At 44.8% G+C, this 25000-nt stretch overlaps 1 protein-coding gene and 1 long non-coding RNA gene across 2 annotated transcripts in view; both read right to left on the bottom strand.

Moving 5' to 3' along the window:
• Positions 1-21071, bottom strand: part of LOC135530425 (ADP-ribosylation factor-like protein 6) — a 42630-nt gene extending 21559 nt beyond the window's left edge. The window contains exons 1-3 of the mRNA XM_064958753.1: positions 20867-21071; positions 8656-8811; positions 3088-3149 (exon numbers count right to left, since the gene is read on the bottom strand). Coding sequence (XP_064814825.1) covers positions 3088-3149; positions 8656-8778 — 185 coding nt within the window. The 5' untranslated portion in view covers positions 8779-8811; positions 20867-21071. The remainder of the gene's footprint in view (positions 1-3087; positions 3150-8655; positions 8812-20866) is intronic.
• Positions 21072-21193: 122 nt separating this feature from the next.
• On the bottom strand, positions 21194-24946 carry LOC135530424 (uncharacterized). Its single transcript, XR_010453841.1, has 2 exons — positions 23019-24946; positions 21194-22974 (listed from the first exon to the last, which is right to left on the bottom strand). It is a non-coding gene; the product is annotated as an uncharacterized LOC135530424 (long non-coding RNA).
• Positions 24947-25000: the final 54 nt, after the last annotated feature.

The raw sequence follows: 25000 nt of genomic DNA, 5'->3' as shown, positions 1-25000 counted from the left end.
CGGAGAGAAGAGGGGTTTTTTAGAATGGAGAGAAGAGGAGAATATAGAAGACTGGAGAGAAGAGGAGAGTATAGAAGACTGGAGAGAAGAGGAGAGTATAGAAGACTGGAGAGAAGAGGAGAATATAGAAGACTGGAGAGAAGAGGAGAGTATAGAAGAACGGAGAGAAGAGGAGAGTATAGAAGAACGGAGAGAAGAGGAGAGTATAGAAGAACGGAGAGAAGAGGAGAGTATAGAAAAACGGAGAGAAGAGGAGAATATAGAAGACTGGAGAGAAGAGGAGAGTACAGAAGACTGGAGAGAAGAGGAGAGTATAGAAGACTGGAGAGAAGAGGAGAGTATAGAAGACTGGAGAGAAGAGGAGAGTATAGAAGACTGGAGAGAAGAGGAGAGTATAGAAGACTGGAGAGAAGAGGAGAGTATAGAAGAACGGAGAGAAGAGGAGAGTATAGAAAAACGGAGAGAAGAGGAGAATATAGAAGACTGGAGAGAAGAGGAGAGTACAGAAGACTGGAGAGAAGAGGAGAGTATAGAAGACTGGAGAGAAGAGGAGAGTATAGAAGACTGGAGAGAAGAAGAGAGTATAGAAGAACGGAGAGAAGAGGAGAGTATAGAAAAACGGAGAGAAGAGGAGAATATAGAAGACTGGAGAGAAGAGGAGAGTATAGAAGACTGGAGAGAAGAGGAGTTCTTTAGAATGGAGAGAAGAGGAGAATATAGAAGACTGGAGAGAAGAGGAGAGTATAGAAGAACAGAGAGAAGAGGAGAGTATAGAAGAACGGAGAGAAGAGGAGTTTTTTAGAATGGAGAGAAGAGGAGAATATAGAAGACTGGAGAGAAGAGGAGACTATAGAAGACTGGAGAGAAGAGGAGAATAAAGAAGACTGGAGAGAAGAGGAGGATTTAGAATGGAGAGAAGAGGAGAATATAGAAGACTGGAGAGAAGAGGAGGATTTAGAGACTGGAGAGAAGAGGAGGATTTAGAAGACTGGAGAGAAGAGGAGGATTTAGAGACTAGAGAGAAGAGGAGGATTTCAAAGACTGGAGAGAAGAGGAGGATTTAGAAGACTGGAGAAAAGAGGAGGATTTAGAATGGAGAGAAGAGGAGGATTTAAAAGACTGGAGAGAAGTGGAGGATTTAGAGACTGGAGAGAAGAGGGGGATTTAGAAGACTGGAGAGAAGAGGAGGATTTAGAAGACTGGAGAGAAGAGGAGGATTTAGAAGACTGGAGAGAAGAGGAGAGTATAGAAGACTGGAGAGAAGAGGAGAATATAGAAGACTGGAGAGAAGAGGAGAATAAAGAAGACTGGAGAGAAGAGGAGAGTATAGAAGACTGGAGAGAAGAGGAGTTTTTTTGAATGGAGAGAAGAGGAGAATATAGAAGACTGGAGAGAAGAGGAGGATTTAGAAGACTGGAGAGAAGAGGAGGATTTAGAAGACTGGAGAGAAGAGGAGGATTTAGAAGACTGGAGAGAAGAGGAGGATTTAGAAGACTGGAGAGAAGAGGAGGATTTAGAAGACTGGAGAGAAGAGGAGAATTTAGAAGACTGGAGAGAAGAAGAGGATTTAGAAGATTGGAGAGAAGAGGACAATATAGAAGACTGGAGAGAAGAGGAGGATTTAGAAGACTGGAGAGAATATGATGATTTAGAAGACTGGAGAGAAGAGGAGGATTTAGAAGACTGGAGAGAAGAGGAGGATTTAGAAGACTGGAGAGAAGAGGACAATATAGAAGACTGGAGAGAAGAGGAGGATTTAGAAGACTGGAGAGAAGAGGAGGATTTAGAAGACTGGAGAGGAGAGGAGGATTTAGAAGACTGGAGAGGAGAGGAGGATTTAGAAGACTGGAGAGAAGAGGAGGATATAGAAGACTGGAGAGGAGAGGAGGATTTAGAAGACTGGAGAGAAGAGGAGAATATAGAAGACTGGAGAGAAGAGAATAATATAGAAGACTGGAGAGAAGAGGAGAGTATAGAAGACTGGAGAGAAGAGGAGTTTTTTTGAATGGAGAGAAGAGGAGAATATAGAAGACTGGAGAGACGAGGAGGATTTAGAAGACTGGAGAGAAGAGGAGAATATATAAGACTGGAGAGAAGAGGAGAGTATAGAAGACTGGAGAGAAGAGGAGTTTTTTTGAATGGAGAGAAGAGGAGAATATAGAAGACTGGAGAGAAGAGGAGAATATAGAAGACTGGAGAGAAGAGGAGGATTTAGAAGACTGGATAGGAGAGGAGGATTTAGATGACTGGAGAGAAGAGGAGGATTTAGAAGACTGGAGAGAAGAGGAGGATTTAGAGACTGGAGAGAAGAGGAGGATTTAGAAGACTGGAGAGAAGAGGAGGATTTAGAGACTGGAGAGAAGAGAAGGATTTAGAAGACTGGAGAGAAGAGAAGGATTTAGAAGACTGGAGAGAAGAGGAGGATTTAGAAGACTGGAGAGAAGAGGAGGATTTAGAGACTGGAGAGAAGAGAAGGATTTAGAAGACTGGAGAGAAGAGAAGGATTTAGAAGACTGGAGAGAAGAGGAGGATTTAGAAGACTGGAGAGAAGAGGACAATATAGAAGACTGGAGAGAAGAGGAGGATTTAGAAGACTGGAGAGAAGAGGAGGATATAGAAGACTGGAGAGAAGAGGAGGATTTAGAAGACTGAGAGAAGAGGAGGATTTAGAGACTGGAGAGAAGAGGAGAGAAGAGGAGGACTGTGTGGCTCAGTCGGTAGAGCATGGCGCTTGCAACGCCAAGCGTCGTGGGTTCGATTCCCGCTGGGACCACCCATATGTAAAAGTAGTGACCCCAGCCGACTTGTAAGTCGCTTTGGACAAAAGCGTCTGCTAAATGGGATATATTATTATTATTATTATTATTAAGACTGGAGAGAAGAGGAGGATTTAGAGACTGGAGAGAGAGGAGGATTTAGAAGACTGGAGAGAAAAGTAGTGCACTATAGTGGAAATGCGATGCCATTTGGGACTCATTCAAGGACATCGTAGTGGTAACGTTCAGACAACGTTCCCCAACAACCTTCAGGGTATAGTTCAGAACGTCTGACCAACGTACAGTCATCCATTATTGTCGTATTGATTACCTTGATGTCTTGAACTTCTCGATGCTGAAGCCAATGGTCGGGACGATGTCTTGTGTCTGGGCCTGAATGACACAGGAATAGATTAGTAGTGGTTAATTACACAGGAATAGATTAGATTGGTGTCACTACTCTGGACGGCTCTGACTTAGAATATGTGGACAACTACAAATATCTTGGTGTCTGGTCAGAACTGTAAACTCTCCTTCAGACTCTTATTAAACATCTCCAATCCAAAATTAAATCTAGAATTGGCTTCCTATTTCGCAACAAAGCATCCTTCACTCATGCTGCCAAACATACCCTCATAAAACTGACCATCCTACCAATCCTTGACTTCGGCGATGTCATTTACAAAATAGCTTCCAATATTCTACTCAGCAAATTGGATGCAGTCTATCACAGTGCCATCCGTTTTGTCACCAAAGCCCCATATACGACCCACTACTGCGACCTGTATGCTCTCATTGGCTGGCCCTCACTTCATATTCGTCGCCAAACCCACTGGCTCCAGGTCATCTACAAGTCTCTGCTAGGTAAAGCTCCGCCTTATCTCAGCTTACTGGTCACCATAGCAGCACCCACCCATAGCACACGCTCCAGCAGGTATATCTCACTGGTCATCCCCAAAGCCAACACCTACTTTGGCCGCCTTTCCTTCCAGTTCTCTGCTGCCAATGACTGGAACGAATTGCAAACATTTGGAGTCATATCTCCCTCTCTAGCTTTAAGCACAAGCTGTCAGAGCAGTTTACAGATCACTGCACCTGTACACAGCCCATCTGTAAATAGCCATCCAACTACCTCATCCCCATATTGTTTGTTTTTTTGCTCCTTTGCACCCCAGTATCTCTACTTGCACATTCATCTTCTGCACATTTACCATTCAGTCCAGTGTTTAATTGCTAAATTGTAATTACTTCGCCACTATGGCCTATTGATTGCCTTACCTCCCTAATCTTACTACATTTGCACACACTGTAGATTGTTTCTACTGTATTAGTGACTGTATGTTTGTTTTATTCCATGTGTAACTCTGTGTTGTTGACTGTATGTTTGTTTTATTCCATGTGTCACTCTGTGTTGTTGACTGTATGTTTGTTTTATTCCATGTGTAACTCTGTGTTGTTGACTGTATGTTTGTTTTATTCCATGTGTAACTCTGTGTTGTTGACTGTATGTTTGTTTTATTCCATGTGTAACTCTGTGTTGTTGACTGTATGTTTGTTTTATTCCATGTGTCACTCTGTGTTGTTGACTGTATGTTTGTTTTATTCCATGTGTAACTCTGTGTTGTTCATGTTGCACTGCTTTGCTTTATCTTGGTCTGGGTCGCAGTTGTAAATGTTCTCAACTGGCCTACCTGGTTAAATAAAAATATATATTAATAAATAAATAAATAAAAAGTAGTGGTTAGTTACACAGGAATAGATTAGGAGTGGTTAATTAAACAGGAATAGATTAGTAGTGGTTAATTAAACAGGAATAGATTAGGAGTGGTTAATTAAACAGGAATAGATTAGTAGTGGTTAATTACATTAGGAGTGGTTAATTAAACAGGAATAGATTAGGAGTGGTTAATTAAGGAATAGATTAGGAGTGGTTAATTAAACAGGAATAGATTAGGAGTGGTTAATTAAGGAATACATTAGTAGTGGTTAATTAAACAGGAATAGATTAGGAGTGGTTAATTAAGGAATACATTAGTAGTGGTTAATTAAACAGGAATAGATTAGTAGTGGTTAATTAAACAGGAATAGATTAGGAGTGGTTAATTAAACAGGAATAGATTAGGGTAACCGTACTGATTAAGGCCACTTGAGTTCAAGAGGGGAAAAACCCCATTTCTGCTGTTTAATGTTTCTATTAATTAATCTGGTCGTTCTATCCGTAGCTGATTGTACACTAAACCATTACGTTTAAGTATTATTAAGTTATTGACAATTATGTGTAAGTTCCCACCAGTGGCCAATTTCCAAAGCGGCAACATAACTTAGTGACCTACAACAAGATAATAGATTTCAGGAATTATTAAGTAAATGTCTTATTTAACTGTTAAATTAACCTTCCATTGTTTTGTTTGGTTCAGATTTACAAACTACAGTTGTGTATCTAGCCATGGTGCCTTTACCAAGATCAGAAACCATCAGGAACAACTAGAAACCTCTGGACTGTCTCCAAGACGTTTGGAGTGGACAGGAAGTGGTTGATGCAGAGAGAGAGAAGAAGAAGACCAGGGTTGAGGGATATCAGGGATAGATGACCTCCAAGACGTTTGGAGTGGACAGGAAGTGGTTGATGCAGAGAGAGAGAAGAAGAAGACCAGGGTTGAGGGAAATCAGGGATAGATGACCTCCAAGACATTTGGAGTGGACAGGAAGTGGTTGATGAAGAGAGACAGAAGAATAAGACCAGGGTTGAGGGATATCAGGGATAGATGACCTCCAAGACGTTTGGAGTGGACAGGAAGTGGTTGATGCAGAGAGAGAGAAGAAGAAGACCAGGGTTGAGGGAAATCAGGGATAGATGACCTCCAAGACGTTTGGAGTAGACAGGAAGTGGTTGATGCAGAGAGAGAGAAGAAGAAGACCAGGGTTGAGGGATATCAGGGATAGATGACCTCCAAGACGTTTGGAGTGGACAGGAAGTGGTTGGTGCAGAGAGAGAGAAGAAGAAGACCAGGGTTGAGGGATATCAGGGATAGATGACCTCCAAGACGTTTGGAGTGGACAGGAAGTGGTTGATGCAGAGAGAGAGAAGAAGAAGAAGACCAGGGGTTGAGGGATATCAGGGATAGATGACCTCCAAGACGTTTGGAGTGGACAGGAAGTGGTTGATGCAGAGAGAGAGAAGAAGACCAGGGTTGAGGGATATCAGGGATAGATGACCTCCAAGACGTTTGGAGTGGACAGGAAGTAGTTGATGCAGAGAGAGAGAAGAAGAAGAAGACCAGGGTTTGAGGGATATCAGGGATAGATGACCCCCAAAAGACTTGGAGTGGACAGGAAGTGTTTGATGCAGAGAGAGAGAAGAAGAAGACCAGGGTTGAGGGACATCAGGGATAGATGACATCCAAGATGTTTGGAGTGGACAGGAAGTGGTTGATGCAGAGAGAGAGAAGAAGAAGACCAGGGTTGAGGGATATCAGGGATAGATGACCTCCAAGACATTTGGAGTGGACAGGAAGTGGTTGATGAAGAGAGACAGAAGAAGAAGAAGACCAGGGTTTGAGGGATATCAGGGATAGATGACCTCCAAGACGTTTGGAGTGGACAGGAAGTGGTTGATGCAGAGAGAGAGAAGAAGAAGAAGACCAGGGTTGAGGGACATCAGGGATAGATGACCTCCAAGACGTTTGGAGTGGACAGGAAGTGGTTGATGCAGAGAGAGAGAAGAAGACCAGCGTTGAGGGACATCAGGGGTAGATAAACATGCTAACACGTTAGGGAATAGAAGATGACTACTGGGTGACTCCTCCTGCAGTGAGGACCGGAGCATCGTCATACTGTTGACCTTCATTCATCCAGGTGATTCTGCTCATTGGTCCACCACCTGTACCTTTGTAATACAACAGTAGAGAGGGCCATTTGAAACGGTCTTCAGACAGGCTTCAGGAAGACAAGTTGAGCTAATTAACAAGAAGAGCAGGACAGCAAATGTGAATCAACGTTCAATAATGAATTGAAAGTTGTGTGTTCGGGTCTTTGTTGCATGGCCTCTTACAGATCCTCCATCCATGACCTCACTTCCTGTAGCAACACTTCTTCATCTCCACCTCCATCTCTACCTCTCTCCCTCCCTCCATCTTCTCCTCTCTCTATCTCCTCCTCTCTTTCTCTCCATGTCCTCCTCTCTCCCTCCATCTCATCCTCTCTCTCTCCCCATCTCCTCCTCTCTCTCTCTCCATTTCCTCTTCTCTCCCTCCATCTCCTCCTCTCTCTCTCCATCTCCTCCTCTCTCCATCTCATCCTCTCTCTCTCCAGCTCCTCCTCTCTCTCTCTTCCTCCATCCTATCCTCTCTCTCTCCATCTCCTCCTCTCTCTCCCTCCATCTCCTCCTCTCTCTCCCTCCATCTCCTCCTCTCTCTCCCTCCATCTCCTCCTCTCTCCATCTCACCCTCTCTCTCCCTCCAGCTCCTCCTCTCTCTCTCCATTTCCTCTTCTCTCCCTCCATCTCCTCCTCTCTCTCTCCATCTCCTCCTCTCTCCATCTCATCCTCTCTCTCTCCAGCTCCTCCTCTCTCTCTCTTCCTCCATCCTATCCTCTCTCTCTCCATCTCCTCCTCTCTCTCCCTCCATCTCCTCCTCTCTCTCCCTCCATCTCCTCCTCTCTCTCCCTCCATCTCCTCCTCTCTCCATCTCACCCTCTCTCTCCCTCCAGCTCCTCCTCTCTCTCTCTCCATTTCCTCTTCTCTCCCTCCATTTCCTCTTCTCTCCCTCCATCTCCTCCTCTCTCTCTCCATCTCCTCCTCTCTCCATCTCATCCTCTCTCTCTCCAGCTCCTCCTCTCTCTCTCTTCCTCCATCCTATCCTCTCTCTCTCCATCTCCTCCTCTCTCTCTCTCCATCTCCTCCTCTCTCCATCTCATCCTCTCTCTCTCCAGCTCCTCCTCTCTCTCTCTTCCTCCATCCTATCCTCTCTCTCTCCATCTCCTCCTCTCTCTCCCTCCATCTCCTCCTCTCTCTCCCTCCATCTCCTCCTCTCTCTCCCTCCATCTCCTCCTCTCTCCATCTCACCCTCTCTCTCCCTCCAGCTCCTCCTCTCTCTCTCTCCATTTCCTCTTCTCTCCCTCCATCTCCTCCTCTCTCTCTCCATCTCCTCCTCTCTCCATCTCATCCTCTCTCTCTCCAGCTCCTCCCCTCTCTCTCTTCCTCCATCCTATCCTCTCTCTCTCCATCTCCTCCTCTCTCTCCCTCCATCTCCTCCCCTCTCTCCATCTCCTCCTCTCTCTCCCTCCATCTCCTCCTCTCTCCATCTCACCCTCTCTCTCCCTCCAGCTCCTCCTCTCTCTCTCTTCCTCCATCTCATCCTCTCTCTCTCCATCTCCATCTCCTCCTCTCTCCCTCCATCTTCTCTTTTCTACCTCTCTCCATCTCCTCCTCTCTCCCTCCATCTTCTCTACCTCTCTCCATCTCCTCCTCTCTACCTCTCTCCATCTCCTCCTCTCTCCCTCCATCTTCTCTTCTCTACCTTTCTCCATCTCCTCCTCCTCTCTACCTCCATCTCCCTCTCTCTCCCTCCATCGCCTCCTCTCTCTCTCCATCTTCTCTTCTCTACCTCTCTCCATCTCCTCCTCTCTCCCTCCATCTTCTCTTCTCTACCTCTCTCCATCTCCTCCTCTCTACCTCTCTCCATCTCCTCCTCCTCTCTAACTCTCTCCCTGCGGTGTCTCGTGGTTCCTCTCTCCACCATCCCTCTTCAGGAGATGGAATCCTTATCCTCTGAAAACCAGTTACTATAGTGACTTACTCTAATCCTAAAGTGTCTCTATCACAGCAAACCACTAACTCATTCTTATCCTAGATCATTAAGTAGGCAGGCGTAATTGATCCAGGCTACTAGTGTAGACTTACATTGGACGGTTTGAGTTGGTTGATGATGGTGGTCTTGCCGCTGTTGTCCAATCCCAGACACAGAACATTCACTTCCTTCTTCTTCAGCCCCAACCAGCCAGCGAGTTTATCAAACAGACCCATTGTTGTTCTGTCTTATTCCCGGGGGGGGGGGGTCTCTGTTGAATTAAAAATATATATTATAGTAGCTAAGACCATCACAAAGAAATAAACGTGTGACAACTGCATGTGCACTGCAAACCCGAGGTGTAGGGCCTAATCATTAGTCTACAACCTGGGGTGTAGGGAATAATCATTACTCTAAACAACCTGGGGTGTAGGGCCTAATCAATAGTCTACAACCTGGGGTGTAGGGCCTAATCATTAGTCTACAACCTGGGGTGTAGGGCCTAATCAATAGTCTACAACCTGGGGTGTAGGGCCTAATCAATAGTCTACAACCTGGGGTGTAGGGCCTAATCATTAGTCTACAACCTGGGGTGTAGGGCCTAATCATTAGTCTACAACCTGGGGTGTAGGGCCTAATCATTAGTCTACAACCTGGGGTGTAGGGCCTAATCAATAGTCTACAACCTGGGGTGTAGGGCCTAATCAATAGTCTACAACCTGGGGTGTAGGGCCTAATCATTAATCTACAACCTGGGGTGTAGGGCCTAATCATTAGTCTACAACCTGGGGTGTAGGGCCTAATCATTAGTCTACAACCTGGGGTGTAGGGCCTAATCAATAGTCTACAACCTGGGGTGTAGGCCCTAATCAATAGTCTACAACCTGGGGTGTAGGGCCTAATCATTAGTCTAAACAACCTGGGGTGTAGGGCCTAATCATTAGTCTACAACCTGGGGTGTAGGGCCTAATCATTAGTCTAAACAACCTGGGGTGTAGGGCCTAATCAATAGTCTACAACCTGGGGTGTAGGGCCTAATCATTAATCTACAACCTGGGGTGTAGGGCCTAATCATTAGTCTACAACCTGGGGTGTAGGGCCTAATCATTAGTCTACAACCTGGGGTGTAGGGCCTAATCATTAGTCTACAACCTGGGGTGTAGGGCCTAATCATTAGTCTACAACCTGGGGTGTAGGGCCTAATCATTAGTCTACAACCTGGGGTGTAGGGCCTAATCATTAGTCTAAACAACCTGGGGTGTAGGGCCTAATCAATAGTCTACAACCTGGGGTGTAGGGCCTAATCATTAGTCTACAACCTGGGGTGTAGGGCCTAATCATTAGTCTACAACCTGGGGTGTAGGGCCTAATCATTAGTCTACAACCTGGGGTGTAGGGCCTAATCATTAGTCTACAACCTGGGGTGTAGGGCCTAATCATTAGTCTACAACCTGGGGTGTAGGGCCTAATCATTAGTCTACAACCTGGGGTGTAGGGCCTAACCAATAGTCTAAACAACCTGGGGTGTAGGGCCTAATCATTAGTCTACAACCTGGGGTGTAGGGCCTAATCATTAGTCTAAACAACCTGGGGTGTAGGGCCTAATCATTAGTCTACAACCTGGGGTGTAGGGCCTAATCATTAGTCTACAACCTGGGGTGTAGGGCCTAATCATTAGTCTACAACCTGGGGTGTAGGGCCTAATCATTTGTCTAAACAACCTGGGGTGTAGGGCCTAATCATTAGTCTACAACCTGGGGTGTAGGGCCTAATCATTAATCTACAACCTGGGGTGTAGGGCCTAATCATTAGTCTAAACAACCTGGGGTGTAGGGCCTAATCATTAGTCTACAACCTGGGGTGTAGGGCCTAATCATTAGTCTACAACCTGGGGTGTAGGGCCTAATCATTAGTCTACAACCTGGGGTGTAGGGCCTAATCATTAGTCTAAACAACCTAGGGTGTAGGGCCTAATCATTAGTCTACAACCTGGGGTGTAGGGCCTAATCATTAGTCTAAACAACCTGGGGTGTAGGGCCTAATCATTAGTCTACAACCTGGGGTGTAGGGCCTAATCATTAGTCTACAACCTGGGGTGTAGGGCCTAATCATTAGTCTACAACCTGGGGTGTAGGGCCTAATCATTAATCTACACCCTGGGGTGTAGGGCCTAATCATTAGTCTACAACCTGGGGTGTAGGGCCTAATCATTAATCTACAACCTGGGGTGTAGGGCCTAATCATTAGTCTAAACAACCTGGGGTGTAGGGCCTAATCATTAGTCTACAACCTGGGGTGTAGGGCCTAATCATTAGTCTACAACCTGGGGTGTAGGGCCTAATCATTAATCTACAACCTGGGGTGTAGGGCCTAATCATTAGTCTACAACCTGGGGTGTAGGGCCTAATCATTAGTCTACAACCTGGGGTGTGGGGCCTAATCATTTGTCTAAACAACCTGGGGTGTAGGGCCTAATCAATAGTCTACAACCTGGGGTGTAGGGCCTAATCATTTGTCTAAACAACCTGGGGTGTAGGGCCTAATCAATAGTCTACAACCTGGGGTGTAGGGCCTAATCATTAGTCTAAACAACCTGGGGTGTGGGGCCTAATCAATAGTCTACAACCTGGGGTGTAGGGCCTAATCATTAGTCTAAACAACCTGGGGTGTAGGGCCTAATCATTAGTCTACAACCTGGGGTGTAGGGCCTAATCATTAGTCTACAACCTGGGGTGTAGGGCCTAATCATTAGTCTACAACCTGGGGTGTAGGGCCTAATCATTAGTCTACAACCTGGGGTGTAGGGCCTAATCATTAGTCTACAACCTGGGGTGTAGGGCCTAATCATTAGTCTAAACAACCTGGGGTGTAGGGCCTAATCATTAGTCTACAACCTGGGGTGTAGGGCCTAATCATTAGTCTACAACCTGGGGTGTAGGGCCTAATCATTAGTCTACAACCTGGGGTGTAGGGCCTAATCATTAGTCTAAACAACCTGGGGTGTAGGGCCTAATCAATAGTCTACAACCTGGGGTGTAGGGCCTAATCAATAGTCTACAACCTGGGGTGTAGGGCCTAATCAATAGTCTACAACCTGGGGTGTAGGGCCTAATCAATAGTCTACAACCTGGGGTGTAGGGCCTAATGATTAGTCTACAACCTGGGGTGTAGGGCCTAATCAATAGTCTACAACCTGGGGTGTAGGGCCTAATCATTAGTCTACAACCTGGGGTGTAGGGCCTAATCAATAGTCTACAACCTGGGGTGTAGGGCCTAATGATTAGTCTACAACCTGGGGTGTAGGGCCTAATCAATAGTCTACAACCTGGGGTGTAGGGCCTAATCATTAGTCTACAACCTGGGGTGTAGGGCCTAATCATTAGTCTAAACAACCTGGGGTGTAGGGCCTAATCATTAGTCTACAACCTGGGGTGTAGGGCCTAATCATTAATCTACAACCTGGGGTGTAGGGCCTAATGATTAGTCTACAACCTGGGGTGTAGGGCCTAATCATTAGTCTACAACCTGGGGTGTAGGGCCTAATCAATAGTCTACAACCTGGGGTGTAGGGCCTAATCAATAGTCTACAACCTGGGGTGTAGGGCCTAATCAATAGTCTACAACCTGGGGTGTAGGGCCTAATCATTAGTCTAAACAATTAGGGGTGTAGGGCCTAATCATTAGTCTAAACAACCTGGGGTGTAGGGCCTAATCAATAGTCTAAACAACCTGGGGTGTAGGGCCTAATCATTAGTCTACAACCTGGGGTGTAGGGCCTAATCATTAATCTACAACCTGGGGTGTAGGGCCTAATCATTAGTCTAAACAACCTGGGGTGTAGGGCCTAATCATTAGTCTACAACCTGGGGTGTAGGGCATAATCAATAGTCTACAACCTGGGGTGTAGGGCCTAATCAATAGTCTACAACCTGGGGTGTAGGGCCTAATCATTAGTCTAAACACCCTGGGGTGTAGGGCCTAATCATTAGTCTACAACCTGGGGTGTAGGGCCTAATCATTAGTCTACAACCTGGGGTGTAGGGCCTAATCATTAGTCTACAACCTGGGGTGTAGGGCCTAATCATTAGTCTACAACCTGGGGTGTAGGGCCTAATCATTAGTCTACAACCTGGGGTGTAGGGCCTAATCAATAGTCTACAACCTGGGGTGTAGGGCCTAATCATTAGTCTACAACCTGGGGTGTAGGGCCTAATCATTAGTCTACAACCTGGGGTGTAGGGCCTAATCATTAGTCTACAACCTGGGGTGTAGGGCCAAATCATTAGTCTAAACAACCTAGGGTGTAGGGCCTAATCATTAGTCTACAACCTGGGGTGTAGGGCCTAATCATTAGTCTACAACCTGGGGTGTAGGGCCTAATCATTAGTCTACAACCTGGGGTGTAGGGCCTAATCATTAGTCTACAACCTGGGGTGTAGGGCCTAATCATTAGTCTACAACCTGTGGTGTAGGGCCTAATCATTAGTCTACAACCTGGGGTGTAGGGCCTAATCATTAGTCTACAACCTGGGGTGTAGGGCCTAATCATTAGTCTACAACCTGTGGTGTAGGGCCTAATCATTAGTCTACAACCTGGGGTGTAGGGCCTAATCAATAGTCTACAACCTGGGGTGTAGGGCCTAATCAATAGTCTACAACCTGGGGTGTAGGGCCTAATCAATAGTCTACAACCTGGGGTGTAGGGCCTAATCATTAGTCTACAACCTGGGGTGTAGGGCCTAATCATTAGTCTAAACAACCTGGGGTGTAGGGCCTAATCATTAGTCTACAACCTGGGGTGTAGGGCCTAATCATTAGTCTACAACCTGGGGTGTAGGGCCCAATCATTAGTCTACAACCTGGGGTGTAGGGCCTAATCATTAGTCTAAACAACCTGGGGTGTAGGGCCTAATCATTAGTCTACAACCTGGGGTGTAGGGCCTAATCATTAGTCTACAACCTGGGGTGTAGGGCCTAATCATTAGTCTACAACCTGGGGTGTAGGGCCTAATCATTAGTCTAAACAACCCGGGGTGTAGGGCCTAATCATTAGTCTACAACCCGGGGTGTAGGGCCTAATCAATAGTCTACAACCTGGGGTGTAGGGCCTAATCAATAGTCTACAACCTGGGGTGTAGGGCCTAATCATTAGTCTACAACCTGGGGTGTAGGGCCTAATCAATAGTCTACAACCTGGGGTGTAGGGCCAAATCATTAGTCTACAACCTGTGGTGTAGGGCCTAATCATTAGTCTACAACCTGGGGTGTAGGGCCTAATCATTAGTCTACAACCTGGGGTGTAGGGCCTAATCATTAGTATACAACCTGGGGTGTAGGGCCTAATCATTAGTCTAAACAACCCGGGGTGTAGAGCCTAATCATTAGTCTAAACAATCTGGGGTGTAGGGCCTAATCATTAGTCTACAACATGGTGTAGGGCCTAATCATTAGTCTACAACCTGGGGTGTAGGGCCTAATCATTAGTCTACAACCTGGGGTATAGGGCCTAATCATTAGTCTACAACCTGGGGTGTAGGGCCTAATCATTAGTCTAAACTACCCGGGTGTAGGGCCTAATCATTAGTCTAAACAACCCGGGGTGTAGGGCCTAATCATTAGTCTACAACCTGTGGTGTAGGGCCTAATCATTAGTCTACAACCTGGGGTGTAGGGCCTAATCATTAGTCTACAACCTGGGGTATAGGGCCTAATCATTAGTCTACAACCTGGGGTGTAGGGCCTAATCATTAGTCTAAACTACCCGGGTGTAGGGCCTAATCATTAGTCTACAACCTGGGGTGTAGGGCCTAATCATTAGTCTACAACCTGGGGTGTAGGGCCTAATCAATAGTCTACAACCTGGGGTGTAGGGCCTAATCATTAGTCTAAACAACCTGGGGTGTAGGCCCTAATCATTAGTCTACAACCTGGGGTGTAGGGCCTAATCATTAGTCTACAACCTGGGGTGTAGGGCCTAATCATTAGTCTACAACCTGGGGTGTAGGGCCTAATCATTAGTCTACAACCTGGGGTGTAGGGCCTACTCATTAGTCTACAACCTGGGGTGTAGGGCCTAATCAATAGTCTACAACCTGGGGTGTAGGGCCTAATCAATAGTCTACAACCTGGGGTGTAGGGCCTAATCAATAGTCTACAACCTGGGGTGTAGGGCCTAATCATTAGTCTAAACAACCTGGGGTGTAGGGCCTAATCATTAGTCTACAACCTGGGGTGTAGGGCCTAATCATTAGTCTACAACCTGGGGTGTAGGGCCTAATCATTAGTCTAAACAACCTGGGGTGTAGGGCCTAATCAATAGTCTAAACAACCTGGGGTGTAGGGCCTAATCATTAGTCTACAACCTGGGGTGTAGGGCCTAATCATTAGTCTACAACCTGGGGTGTAGGGCCTACTCATTAGTCTACAACCTGGGGTGTAGGGCCTAATCAATAGTCTACAACCTGGGGTGTAGGGCCGACTCATTAGTCTACAACCTGGGGTGTAGGGCCTAATCAATAGTCTACAACCTGGGGTGTAGGGCCTAATCAATAGTCTAAACAACCTGGGGTGTAGGGCCTAATCATTAGTCTACAACCTGGGGTGTAGGGCCTAATCATTAGTCTACAACCTGGGGTGTAGGGCCTAATCATTAGTCTACAACCTGGGGTGTAGGGCCTAATCATTAGTCTAAACAACCTGGGGTGTAGGGCCTAATCATTAGTCTAAACAACCCGGGTGTAGGGCCTAATCATTAGTCTACAACCTGGGGTGTAGGGCCTAATCATTAGTCTAAACAACCTGGGGTGTAGGGCCTAATAATTTGTCTAAACAACCTGGGGTGTAGGGCCTAATCATTAGTCTAAACAAACCGGGGTGTAGGGCCAAATCATTAGTCTAAACAACCTGGGGTGTAGGGCCTAATCATTAGTCTACAACCTGGGGTGTAGGGCCTAATCATTAGTCTACAACCTGGGGTGTAGGGCCTAATCATTAGTCTAAACAACCTGGGGTGTAGGGCCTAATCATTAGTCTAAACAAACCGGGGTGTAGGGCCAACTCATTAGTCTAAACAACCTGGGGTGTAGGGCCTAATCATTAGTCTACAACCCGGGGTGTAGGGCCTAATCATTAGTCTACAACCTGGGGTATAGGGCCTAATCATTAGTCTACAACTTGGGGTGTAGGGCCTAATCATTAGTCTAAACTACCCGGGTGTAGGGCCTAATCATTAGTCTAAACAACCCGGGGTGTAGGGCCTAATCATTAGTCTACAACCTGTGGTGTAGGGCCTAATCATTAGTCTACAACCTGGGGTGTAGGGCCTAATCATTAGTCTACAACCTGGGGTATAGGGCCTAATCATTAGTCTATAACCTGGGGTGTAGGGCCTAATCATTAGTCTAAACTACCCGGGTGTAGGGCCTAATCATTAGTCTACAACCTGGGGTGTAGGGCCTAATCATTAGTCTACAACCTGGGGTGTAGGGCCTAATCATTAGTCTAAACAACCTGGGGTGTAGGCCCTAATCATTAGTCTACAACCTGGGGTGTAGGGCCTAATCATTAGTCTACAACCTGGGGTGTACGGCCTAATCATTAGTCTACAACCCGGGGTGTAGGGCCTAATCATTAGTCTACAACCTGGGTATAGGGCCAAATCATAAGTCTACAACCTGGGGTGTAGGGCCTAATCATTAGTCTACAACCTGGGTTTAGGGCCAAATCATTAGTCTACAACCTGGGGTGTAGGGCCTAATCATTAGTCTAAACAACCTGGGGTGTAGGGCCTAATCAATAGTCTACAACCTGGGGTGTAGGGCCTAATCATTAGTCTAAACAACCTGGGGTGTAGGGCCTAATCATTAGTCTACAACCTGGGGTATAGGGCCTAATCATTAGTCTATAACCTGGGGTGTAGGGCCTAATCATTAGTCTAAACTACCCGGGTGTAGGGCCTAATCATTAGTCTACAACCTGGGGTGTAGGGCCTAATCATTAGTCTACAACCTGGGGTGTAGGGCCTAATCATTAGTCTAAACAACCTGGGGTGTAGGCCCTAATCATTAGTCTACAACCTGGGGTGTAGGGCCTAATCATTAGTCTACAACCTGGGGTGTACGGCCTAATCATTAGTCTACAACCCGGGGTGTAGGGCCTAATCATTAGTCTACAACCTGGGTATAGGGCCAAATCATAAGTCTACAACCTGGGGTGTAGGGCCTAATCATTAGTCTACAACCTGGGTTTAGGGCCAAATCATTAGTCTACAACCTGGGGTGTAGGGCCTAATCATTAGTCTAAACAACCTGGGGTGTAGGGCCTAATCAATAGTCTACAACCTGGGGTGTAGGGCCTAATCATTAGTCTAAACAACCTGGGGTGTAGGGCCTAATCATTAGTCTACAACCTGGGGTGTAGGGCCTAATCATTAGTCTACAACCTGGGGTGTAGGGCCTAATCATTAGTCTACAACCTGGGGTGTAGGGCCTAATCATTAGTCTACAACCTGGGGTGTAGGGCCTAATCAATAGTCTACAACCTGGGGTGTGGGGCCTAATCATTAGTCTACAACCTGGGGTGTAGGGCCTAATCATTAGTCTACAACCTGGGGTGTAGGGCCTAATCATTAGTCTACACAACCTGGGGTGTAGGGCCTCATCAATAGTCTACAACCTGGGGTGTAGGGCCTAATCATTAGTCTACAACCTGGGGTGTAGGGCCTAATCATTAGTCTACAACCTGGGGTGTAGGGCCTAATCATTAGTCTACAACCTGGGGTGTAGGGCCTAATCAATAGTCTACAACCTGGGGTGTAGGGCCTAATCATTAGTCTACAACCTGGGGTGTAGGGCCTAATCATTAGTCTAAACAACCTGGGGTGTAGGGCCTAATCATTAGTCTACAACCTGGGGTGTAGGGCCTAATCAATAGTCTACACCCTGGGGTGTAGGGCCTAATCATTAGTCTACAACCTGGGGTGTAGGGCCTAATCATTAGTCTACAACCTGGGGTGTAGGGCCTAATCATTAGTCTAAACAACCTGGGGTGTAGGGCCTAATCATTAGTCTACAACCTGGGGTGTAGGGCCTAATCATTAGTCTACAACCTGGGGTGTAGGGCCTAATCATTAGTCTACAACCTGGGGTGTAGGGCCTAATCATTAGTCTACAACCTGGGGTGTAGGGCCTAATCATTAGTCTACAACCTGGGGTGTAGGGCCTAATCATTAGTCTACAACCTGGGGTGTAGGGCCTAATCATTAGTCTAAACAACCTGGGGTGTAGGGCCTAATCATTAGTCTACAACTTGGGGTGTAGGGCCTAATCATTAATCTAAACAACCTGGGGTGTAGGGCCTAATCAATAGTCTACAACCTGGGGTGTAGGGCCTAATCATTAGTCTACAACCTGGGGTGTAGGGCCTAATCATTAGTCTACAACCTGGGGTGTTTCTATTGGACCAATTCAGGTAGGACTCCGCCATTGTTCGTTCTAATACTTCCATATTTCATAATTCCATTATTTTTTAGATTAGTGTGTATTGTTAGATACTACTGCACTGCTGGAGCTCGGAACAAAACCATTTCACTACACCGGCAATAACATCTGATAAATATGTGTATGTGACCAATAAAATGTGATTCGATTTTTAGCTTCCGTTTTATGAAACGTTTTGCAACAGATTCAACATAATGAATACGCCCCCAGGTATGTATCCACAGACATCCACATAGCATGGTGAGAGATGCTTAGCTCTGTCTGCTTGGCTGGAAGACAGAAGAAGTGAGATGATGTGAAGGCATAAGAACGGAGCTTGGCTGGAAGACGGAAGTGAGATGATGTGAACGGTGCTGAGTTCAAGACCTTCGTCTCCTGAACACGAACCATGTTAACGTACTTCTACATGTCTACGAGGCGTCTCAAAGGATCAGTGGGGTGGCGTAGGGGCGGATCAAACGATACATCTATTACACTCCATTCCATCTACCACACTCCATTCCATTTATTACACTCCATTCCATCTACTATACTCCATTCCATCTATTACACTCCATTCCATCTATTACACTCCATTCCATCTATTACACTCCATTCCATCTATTACACTCCATTCCATTCCATCTATTACACTCCATTCCATCTATTACACTCCATTCCATCTATTACACTCCATTCCATCTATTATACTCCATTCCATCTATTACACTCCATTCCATCTATTATACTCCATTCCATATATTACACTCCATTCCATCTATTATACTCCATTCCATCTATTATACTCCATTCCATCTATTACACTCCATTCCATCTATTATACTCCATTCCATCTATTATACTCCATTCCATCTATTATACTCCATTCCATCTATTACACTCCATTCCATCTATTACACTCCATTCCATCTATTACACTCCATTCCATCTATTACACTCCATTCCATCTATTATACTCCATTCCATCTATTACACTCCATTCCATCTATTACACTCCATTCCATCTATTACACTCCATTCCATCTATTACACTACATTCCATCTATTACACTCCATTCCATCTATTACACTCCATTCCATCTATTATACTCCATTCCATCTATTATACTCCATTCCATCTATTATACTCATTACACTACATTCCATCTATTACACTCCATTCCATCTATTACACTCCATTCCATCTATTATACTCCATTCCATCTATTATACTCCATTCCATCTATTATACTCCATTCCATCTATTATACTCCATTCCATCTATTATACTCCATTCCATCTATTATACTACATTCCATCTATTACACTCCATTCCATCTATTACACTCCATTCCATCTATTATACTCCATTCCATCTATTATACTCCATTCCATCTATTACACTCCATTCCATCTATTACACTCCATTCCATCTATTATACTCCATTCCATCTATTATACTCCATTCCATCTATTACACTCCATTCCATCTATTATACTCCATTCCATCTATTATACTACATTCCATCTATTACACTCCATTCCATCTATTACACTCCATTCCATCTATTACACTCCATTCCATCTATTACACTCCATTCCATCTATTACACTCCATTCCATCTATTACACTCCATTCCATCTATTACACTCCATTCCACCTACTATACTCCATTCCATCTATTACACTCCATTCCATCTATTATACTCCATTCCATCTATTATACTCCATTCCATCTATTACACTCCATTCCATCTATTATACTCCATTCCATCTAATACACTCCATTTCATCTATTATACTCCATTCCATCTATTATACTCCATTCCATCTATTATACTCCATTCCATCTACTATACTCCATTCCATCTATTACACTCCATTCCATCTATTACACTCCATTCCATCTACTACACTCCATTCCATCTACTACACTCCATTCCATCTATTACACTCCATTCCATCTATTACACTCCATTCCAACTATTACACTCCATTCCATCTACTACACTCCATTCCATCTATTACACTCCATTCCATCTATTAAACTCCATTCCATCTATTACACTCCATTCCATCTATTATACTCCATTCCATCTATTACACTCCATTCCATCTATTACACTCCATTCCATCTATTACACTCCATTCCATCTATTACACTCCATTGCAGCCAATAATTATGAGCAGTTCTCCCCTCAGCAGCCTCCACTGGTGCAGGATTAAATGGTGATGCAATTTATGATCCCCCCCCCCCTTTTTAATTTAAACGTTCGATCCGCAACTATGACCTGCAAAAGGCAACAATACGGAACACAGCGTCTTGTCTGCCGGAAACACACGAAGAAGAGGGTTTCGCCGCTAGCTAGCTAACTGGCTAACTTAGCATTTACAATAACTACAACAAGCGCCACACGTAGCAACATGTTTTCTTCTTCTAGATCATCACATTTAAGGCTAGTTGAGGGTCTCGTTTTAATTCGTAGCTAATGCACTAGCAACAACGAAAGAGAATAGAGTTGATACCCCCCTTTTTTCTGATGTAGCTAGCTAGCTAGTTAGCGTAACATGTTAGGATAGCTAGCTGGTAATACATTAGCAAACTAACCTTAGCTAGTCATCTGGTTAGATAGTTAGCCGCGTGACTAGCTAGCTATTTTAGTTAAACCTTCACCTTTGGACCTAGTTTACCAAAACGTAGCTTGACCAGCTTTGAGTTGACTAAACTGGGTTTAATGGGATGTACTCAATGTGCTTATAATCTCATTGAAAAGAAACGATAGCTAAGCTATCAAACGTTAGCTATCTACTTCCGGCAGCATTATGCGCAATGTATCTTCTCTTTACCTGTAAGAGATCTTTATGTACGATTCTTCTAACTCTTTTTCTTTCTTCTTCTTCAAATATCAAACGTTTTTCGAAACTCAGTCATAACCAGTCAACCCGATGACATGTTGATGTTTTCAGTCATTTCTCTTGTCACAACATGCCAGTGTGTGTTGTTTTGGTCCCTCAGAAAGCACTGGGAGTTTACACGGCGTTGTCAGGACGACGGAGTGAGACTTTTTTTTGTATCTGACTCAAGTGCGCCGCCCACCGGAAAACCATGGGTATTACAACATAATGATAATAGACCACTTTTTTTTTTACCATAAAATTAGTAAATCACACCAATAGGAAGAATATTTTAATAGTTGAGTCAAAATGATGGCAATACTATATAACAACATCCCTCTCAGCAGAGCCTACAGATTATTAAACAAACACCCAGCCTACAAGGCTTTTATTTAATCACCAGTTAGGGTGGACAATGTCCCTTAATAAATTATACAAAAATACATTTGGAACATTAGGAAGGAGGAAAAAAAATGCATTCATAATATGTATATGTATGCTACTACAGATCCCAGAGTGCATTGCTGGGATGGGAGGAAGTGGTGTGTGCCCCCCCCCAAAACGTCCTGAGCACCTGTTGCACAGATCCACCCCATGAGAGCTCTCAATGTCAGGATAATACGTGGGCATCTCTTCAGCGACAGGGATGAATGAGGATGCTGATTGGAGTATATGTGTGTGTGTGTGTGTGTGTGTGTGTGTGTGTGTGTGTGTGTGTGTGTGTGTGTGTGTGTGTGTGTGTGTGTGTGTGTGTGTGTGTGTGTGAGAAGGCAGAAAGTATTCTTATCATTCACCCTACTCTGGTATGTTGTCTGAGTCTATTTAACCTGTCAGTGTGAATATTGATGTGTTGTCTGAGTCTATTTAACCTGTCAGTGTGAATATTGATGTGTTGTCTGAGTCTATTTAACCTGTCAGTGTGAATATTGATGTGTTGTCTGAGTCTATTTAACCTGTCAGTGTGAATATTGATGTGTTGTCTGTCTATTTAACCTGTCAGTGTGAATATTGATGTGTTGTCTGAGTCTATTTAACCTGTCAGTGTGAATATTGATGTGTTGTCTGAGTCTATTTAACCTGTCAGTGTGAATATTGATGTGTTGTCTGAGTCTATTTAACCTGTCAGTGTGAATATTGATGTGTTGTCTGAGTCTATTTAACCTGTCAGTGTGAATATTGATGTGTTGTCTGAGTCTATTTAACCTGTCAGTGTGAATATTGATGTGTTGTCTGAGTCTATTTAACCTGTCAGTGTGAATATTGATGTGTTGTCTGAGTCTATTTATCCTGTCAGTGTGAATATTGATGTGTTGTCTGAGTCTATTTATCCTGTCAGTGTGAATATTGATGTGTTGTCTGAGTCTATTTAACCTGTCAGTGTGAATATTGATGTGTTGTCTGAGTCTATTTATCCTGTCAGTGTGAATATTGATGTGTTGTCTGAGTCTATTTAACCTGTCAGTGTGAATATTGATGTGTTGTCTGAGTCTATTTAACCTGTCAGTGTGAATATTGATGTGTTGTCTGAGTCTATTTCACCTGTCAGTGTGAATATTGATGTGTTGTCTGAGTCTATTTAACCTGTCAGTGTGAATATTGATGTGTTGTCTGAGTCTATATCCTGTCAGGGTGCATAGAGGAGTGTTGTATTTCCTACCATGGTTCCATCATGCTTTCCAAAGGCCCTTTGGTCCACAATACATCAACCTACATTAGTACCCAGAACAACAGGACAGGAAATATAGAATATTCAGGGTTCCACAGGAGGGTTTCTCTCCAGGAACAGGGTTGGAGTTAAAACCTACAGGAGGGTTTCTCTCCGGGAACAGGGTTGGAGTGTAAACCTACAGGAGGGTTTCTCTCCGGGAACAGGGTTGGAGTTAAAACCTACAGGAGGGTTTCTCTCCGGGAACAGGGTTGGAGTTAAAACCTACAGGAGGGTTTCTCTCCAGGAACAGGGTTGGAGTTAAAACCTACAGGAGGGTTTCTCTCCAGGAACAGGGTTGGAGTTAAAAACCTACAGGAGGGTTTCTCTCCAGGAACAGGGTTGGAGTTAAAACCTACAGGAGGGTTTCTCTCCAGGAACAGGGTTGGAGTTAAAAACCTACAGGAGGGTTTCTCTCCAGGAACAGGGATGGAGTTAAAACCTACAGGAGGGTTTCTCTCCAGGAACAGGGTTGGGAGTTAAAACCTACAGGAGGGTTTCTCTCCAGGAACAGGGTTGGAGTGTAAACCTACAGGAGGGTTTCTCTCCAGGAACAGGGTTGGAGTTAAAACCTACAGGAGGGTTTCTCTCCAGGAACAGGGTTGGAGTTAAAAACCTACAGGAGGGTTTCTCTCCAGGAACAGGGTTGGAGTTAAAAACCTACAGGAGGGTTTCTCTCCAGGAAGAGGGTTGGAGTTAAAACCTACAGGAGGGTTTCTCTCCAGGAACAGGGTTGGAGTTAAAAACCTACAGGAGGGTTTCTCTCCAGGAACAGGGTTGGAGTTAAAAACCTACAGGAGGGTTTCTCTCCAGGAACAGGGATGGAGTTAAAACCTACAGGAGGGTTTCTCTCCAGGAACAGGGTTGGAGTTAAAAACCTACAGGAGGGTTTCTCTCCAGGAACAGGGTTGGAGTTAAAAACCTACAGGAGGGTTTCTCTCCGGGAACAGGATTGGAGTTAAAACCTACAGGAGGGTTTCTCTCCAGGAACAGGGTTGGAGTTAACAACCTACAGGAGGGTTTCTCTCCGGGAACAGGGTTGGAGTTAAAACCTACAGGAGGGTTTCTCTCCAGGAACAGGGTTGGAGTTAAAAACCTCCAGGAGGGTTTCTCTCCGGGAACAGGGTTGGAGTTAAAACCTACAGGAGGGTTTCTCTCCAGGAACAGGGTTGGAGTTAAAAACCTCCAGGAGGGTTTCTCTCCGGGAACAGGGTTGGAGTTAAAACCTACAGGAGGGTTTCTCTCCAGGAACAGGGTTGGAGTTAAAAACCTCCAGGAGGGTTTCTCTCCGGGAACAGGGTTGGAGTTAAAACCTACAGGAGGGTTTCTCTCCGGGAACAGGGTTGGAGTTAAAAACCTCCAGGAGGGTTTCTCTCCGGGAACAGGGTTGGAGTTAAAACCTACAGGAGGGCTTCTCTCTTGGAACAGGGCTGGAGTTAAAACCTACAGGAGGGCTTCTCTCCGGGAACAGGGTTGGAGTTAAAACCTACAGGAGGGTTTCTCTCCAGGAACAGGGATGGAGTTAACAACCTACAGGAGGGCTTCTCTCTTGGAACAGGGCTGGAGATGCTCTAGATGCTCAAGCACTATGGATTGTACTGCTGTCAAAGTAAAGTATTTCTTAAGGTACATGTCTGAGGTTGTTTTCGGTTTGTGATTTGTTGTGGAGTGGAGTTTCACTCATCTCCTTGTTCTATAAGTGAAGAAACTGTAGCCTGGTCCCAGATCTGTTGATGCCCTTGACTACCCTGTACTTGTTCTATAAGTGAAGAAACTGTAGCCTGGTCCCAGATCTGTTGATGCCCTTGACTACCCTGTACCTGTCAATCCTAACAAGGCAATGAGTGACGAAGCACGACATAGCAGAAACAGACTGTCAGTCAGTCAGCTAAGGACACTGCATATTGCTGAGTAAAGACGAAGATTGTGGATGAAACAAAACTAAACAAAGATGTCTGTTAAAACTCAACAAGGATGTCTAATCAAACTGAACAAGGATGTCGAATCAAACTGAACAAGGATGTCTAATCAAACGGAACAAGGATGTCTAATCAAACTGAACAAGGATATCTAATCAAACTGAACAAGGATGTCTAATCAAACTGAACAAGGATGTCTAATCAAACTGAACAAGGATGTCTAATCAAACTCAACAAGGATGTCTAATCAAACTGAACAAGGATGTCGAATCAAACTGAACTAGGATGTCTAATCAAACTGAACTAGGATGTCTAATCAAACTCAACAAGGATGTCTAATCAAACTGAACAAGGATGTCTAATCAAACTGAACAAGGATGTCTAATCAAACTGAACAAGGATGTCTAATCAAACAAGGATGTCTAAACTGAACAAACTGGATGTCTAATCAAACTGAACTAG

This window comes from Oncorhynchus masou, unplaced genomic scaffold (assembly GCF_036934945.1).
Source record: "Oncorhynchus masou masou isolate Uvic2021 unplaced genomic scaffold, UVic_Omas_1.1 unplaced_scaffold_1340, whole genome shotgun sequence".
Taxonomy (NCBI): domain Eukaryota; kingdom Metazoa; phylum Chordata; class Actinopteri; order Salmoniformes; family Salmonidae; genus Oncorhynchus; species Oncorhynchus masou.
The sequence above is the reverse complement of the archived record's forward strand: the minus strand, read 5'-3'. Positions and strand labels throughout refer to the sequence as shown.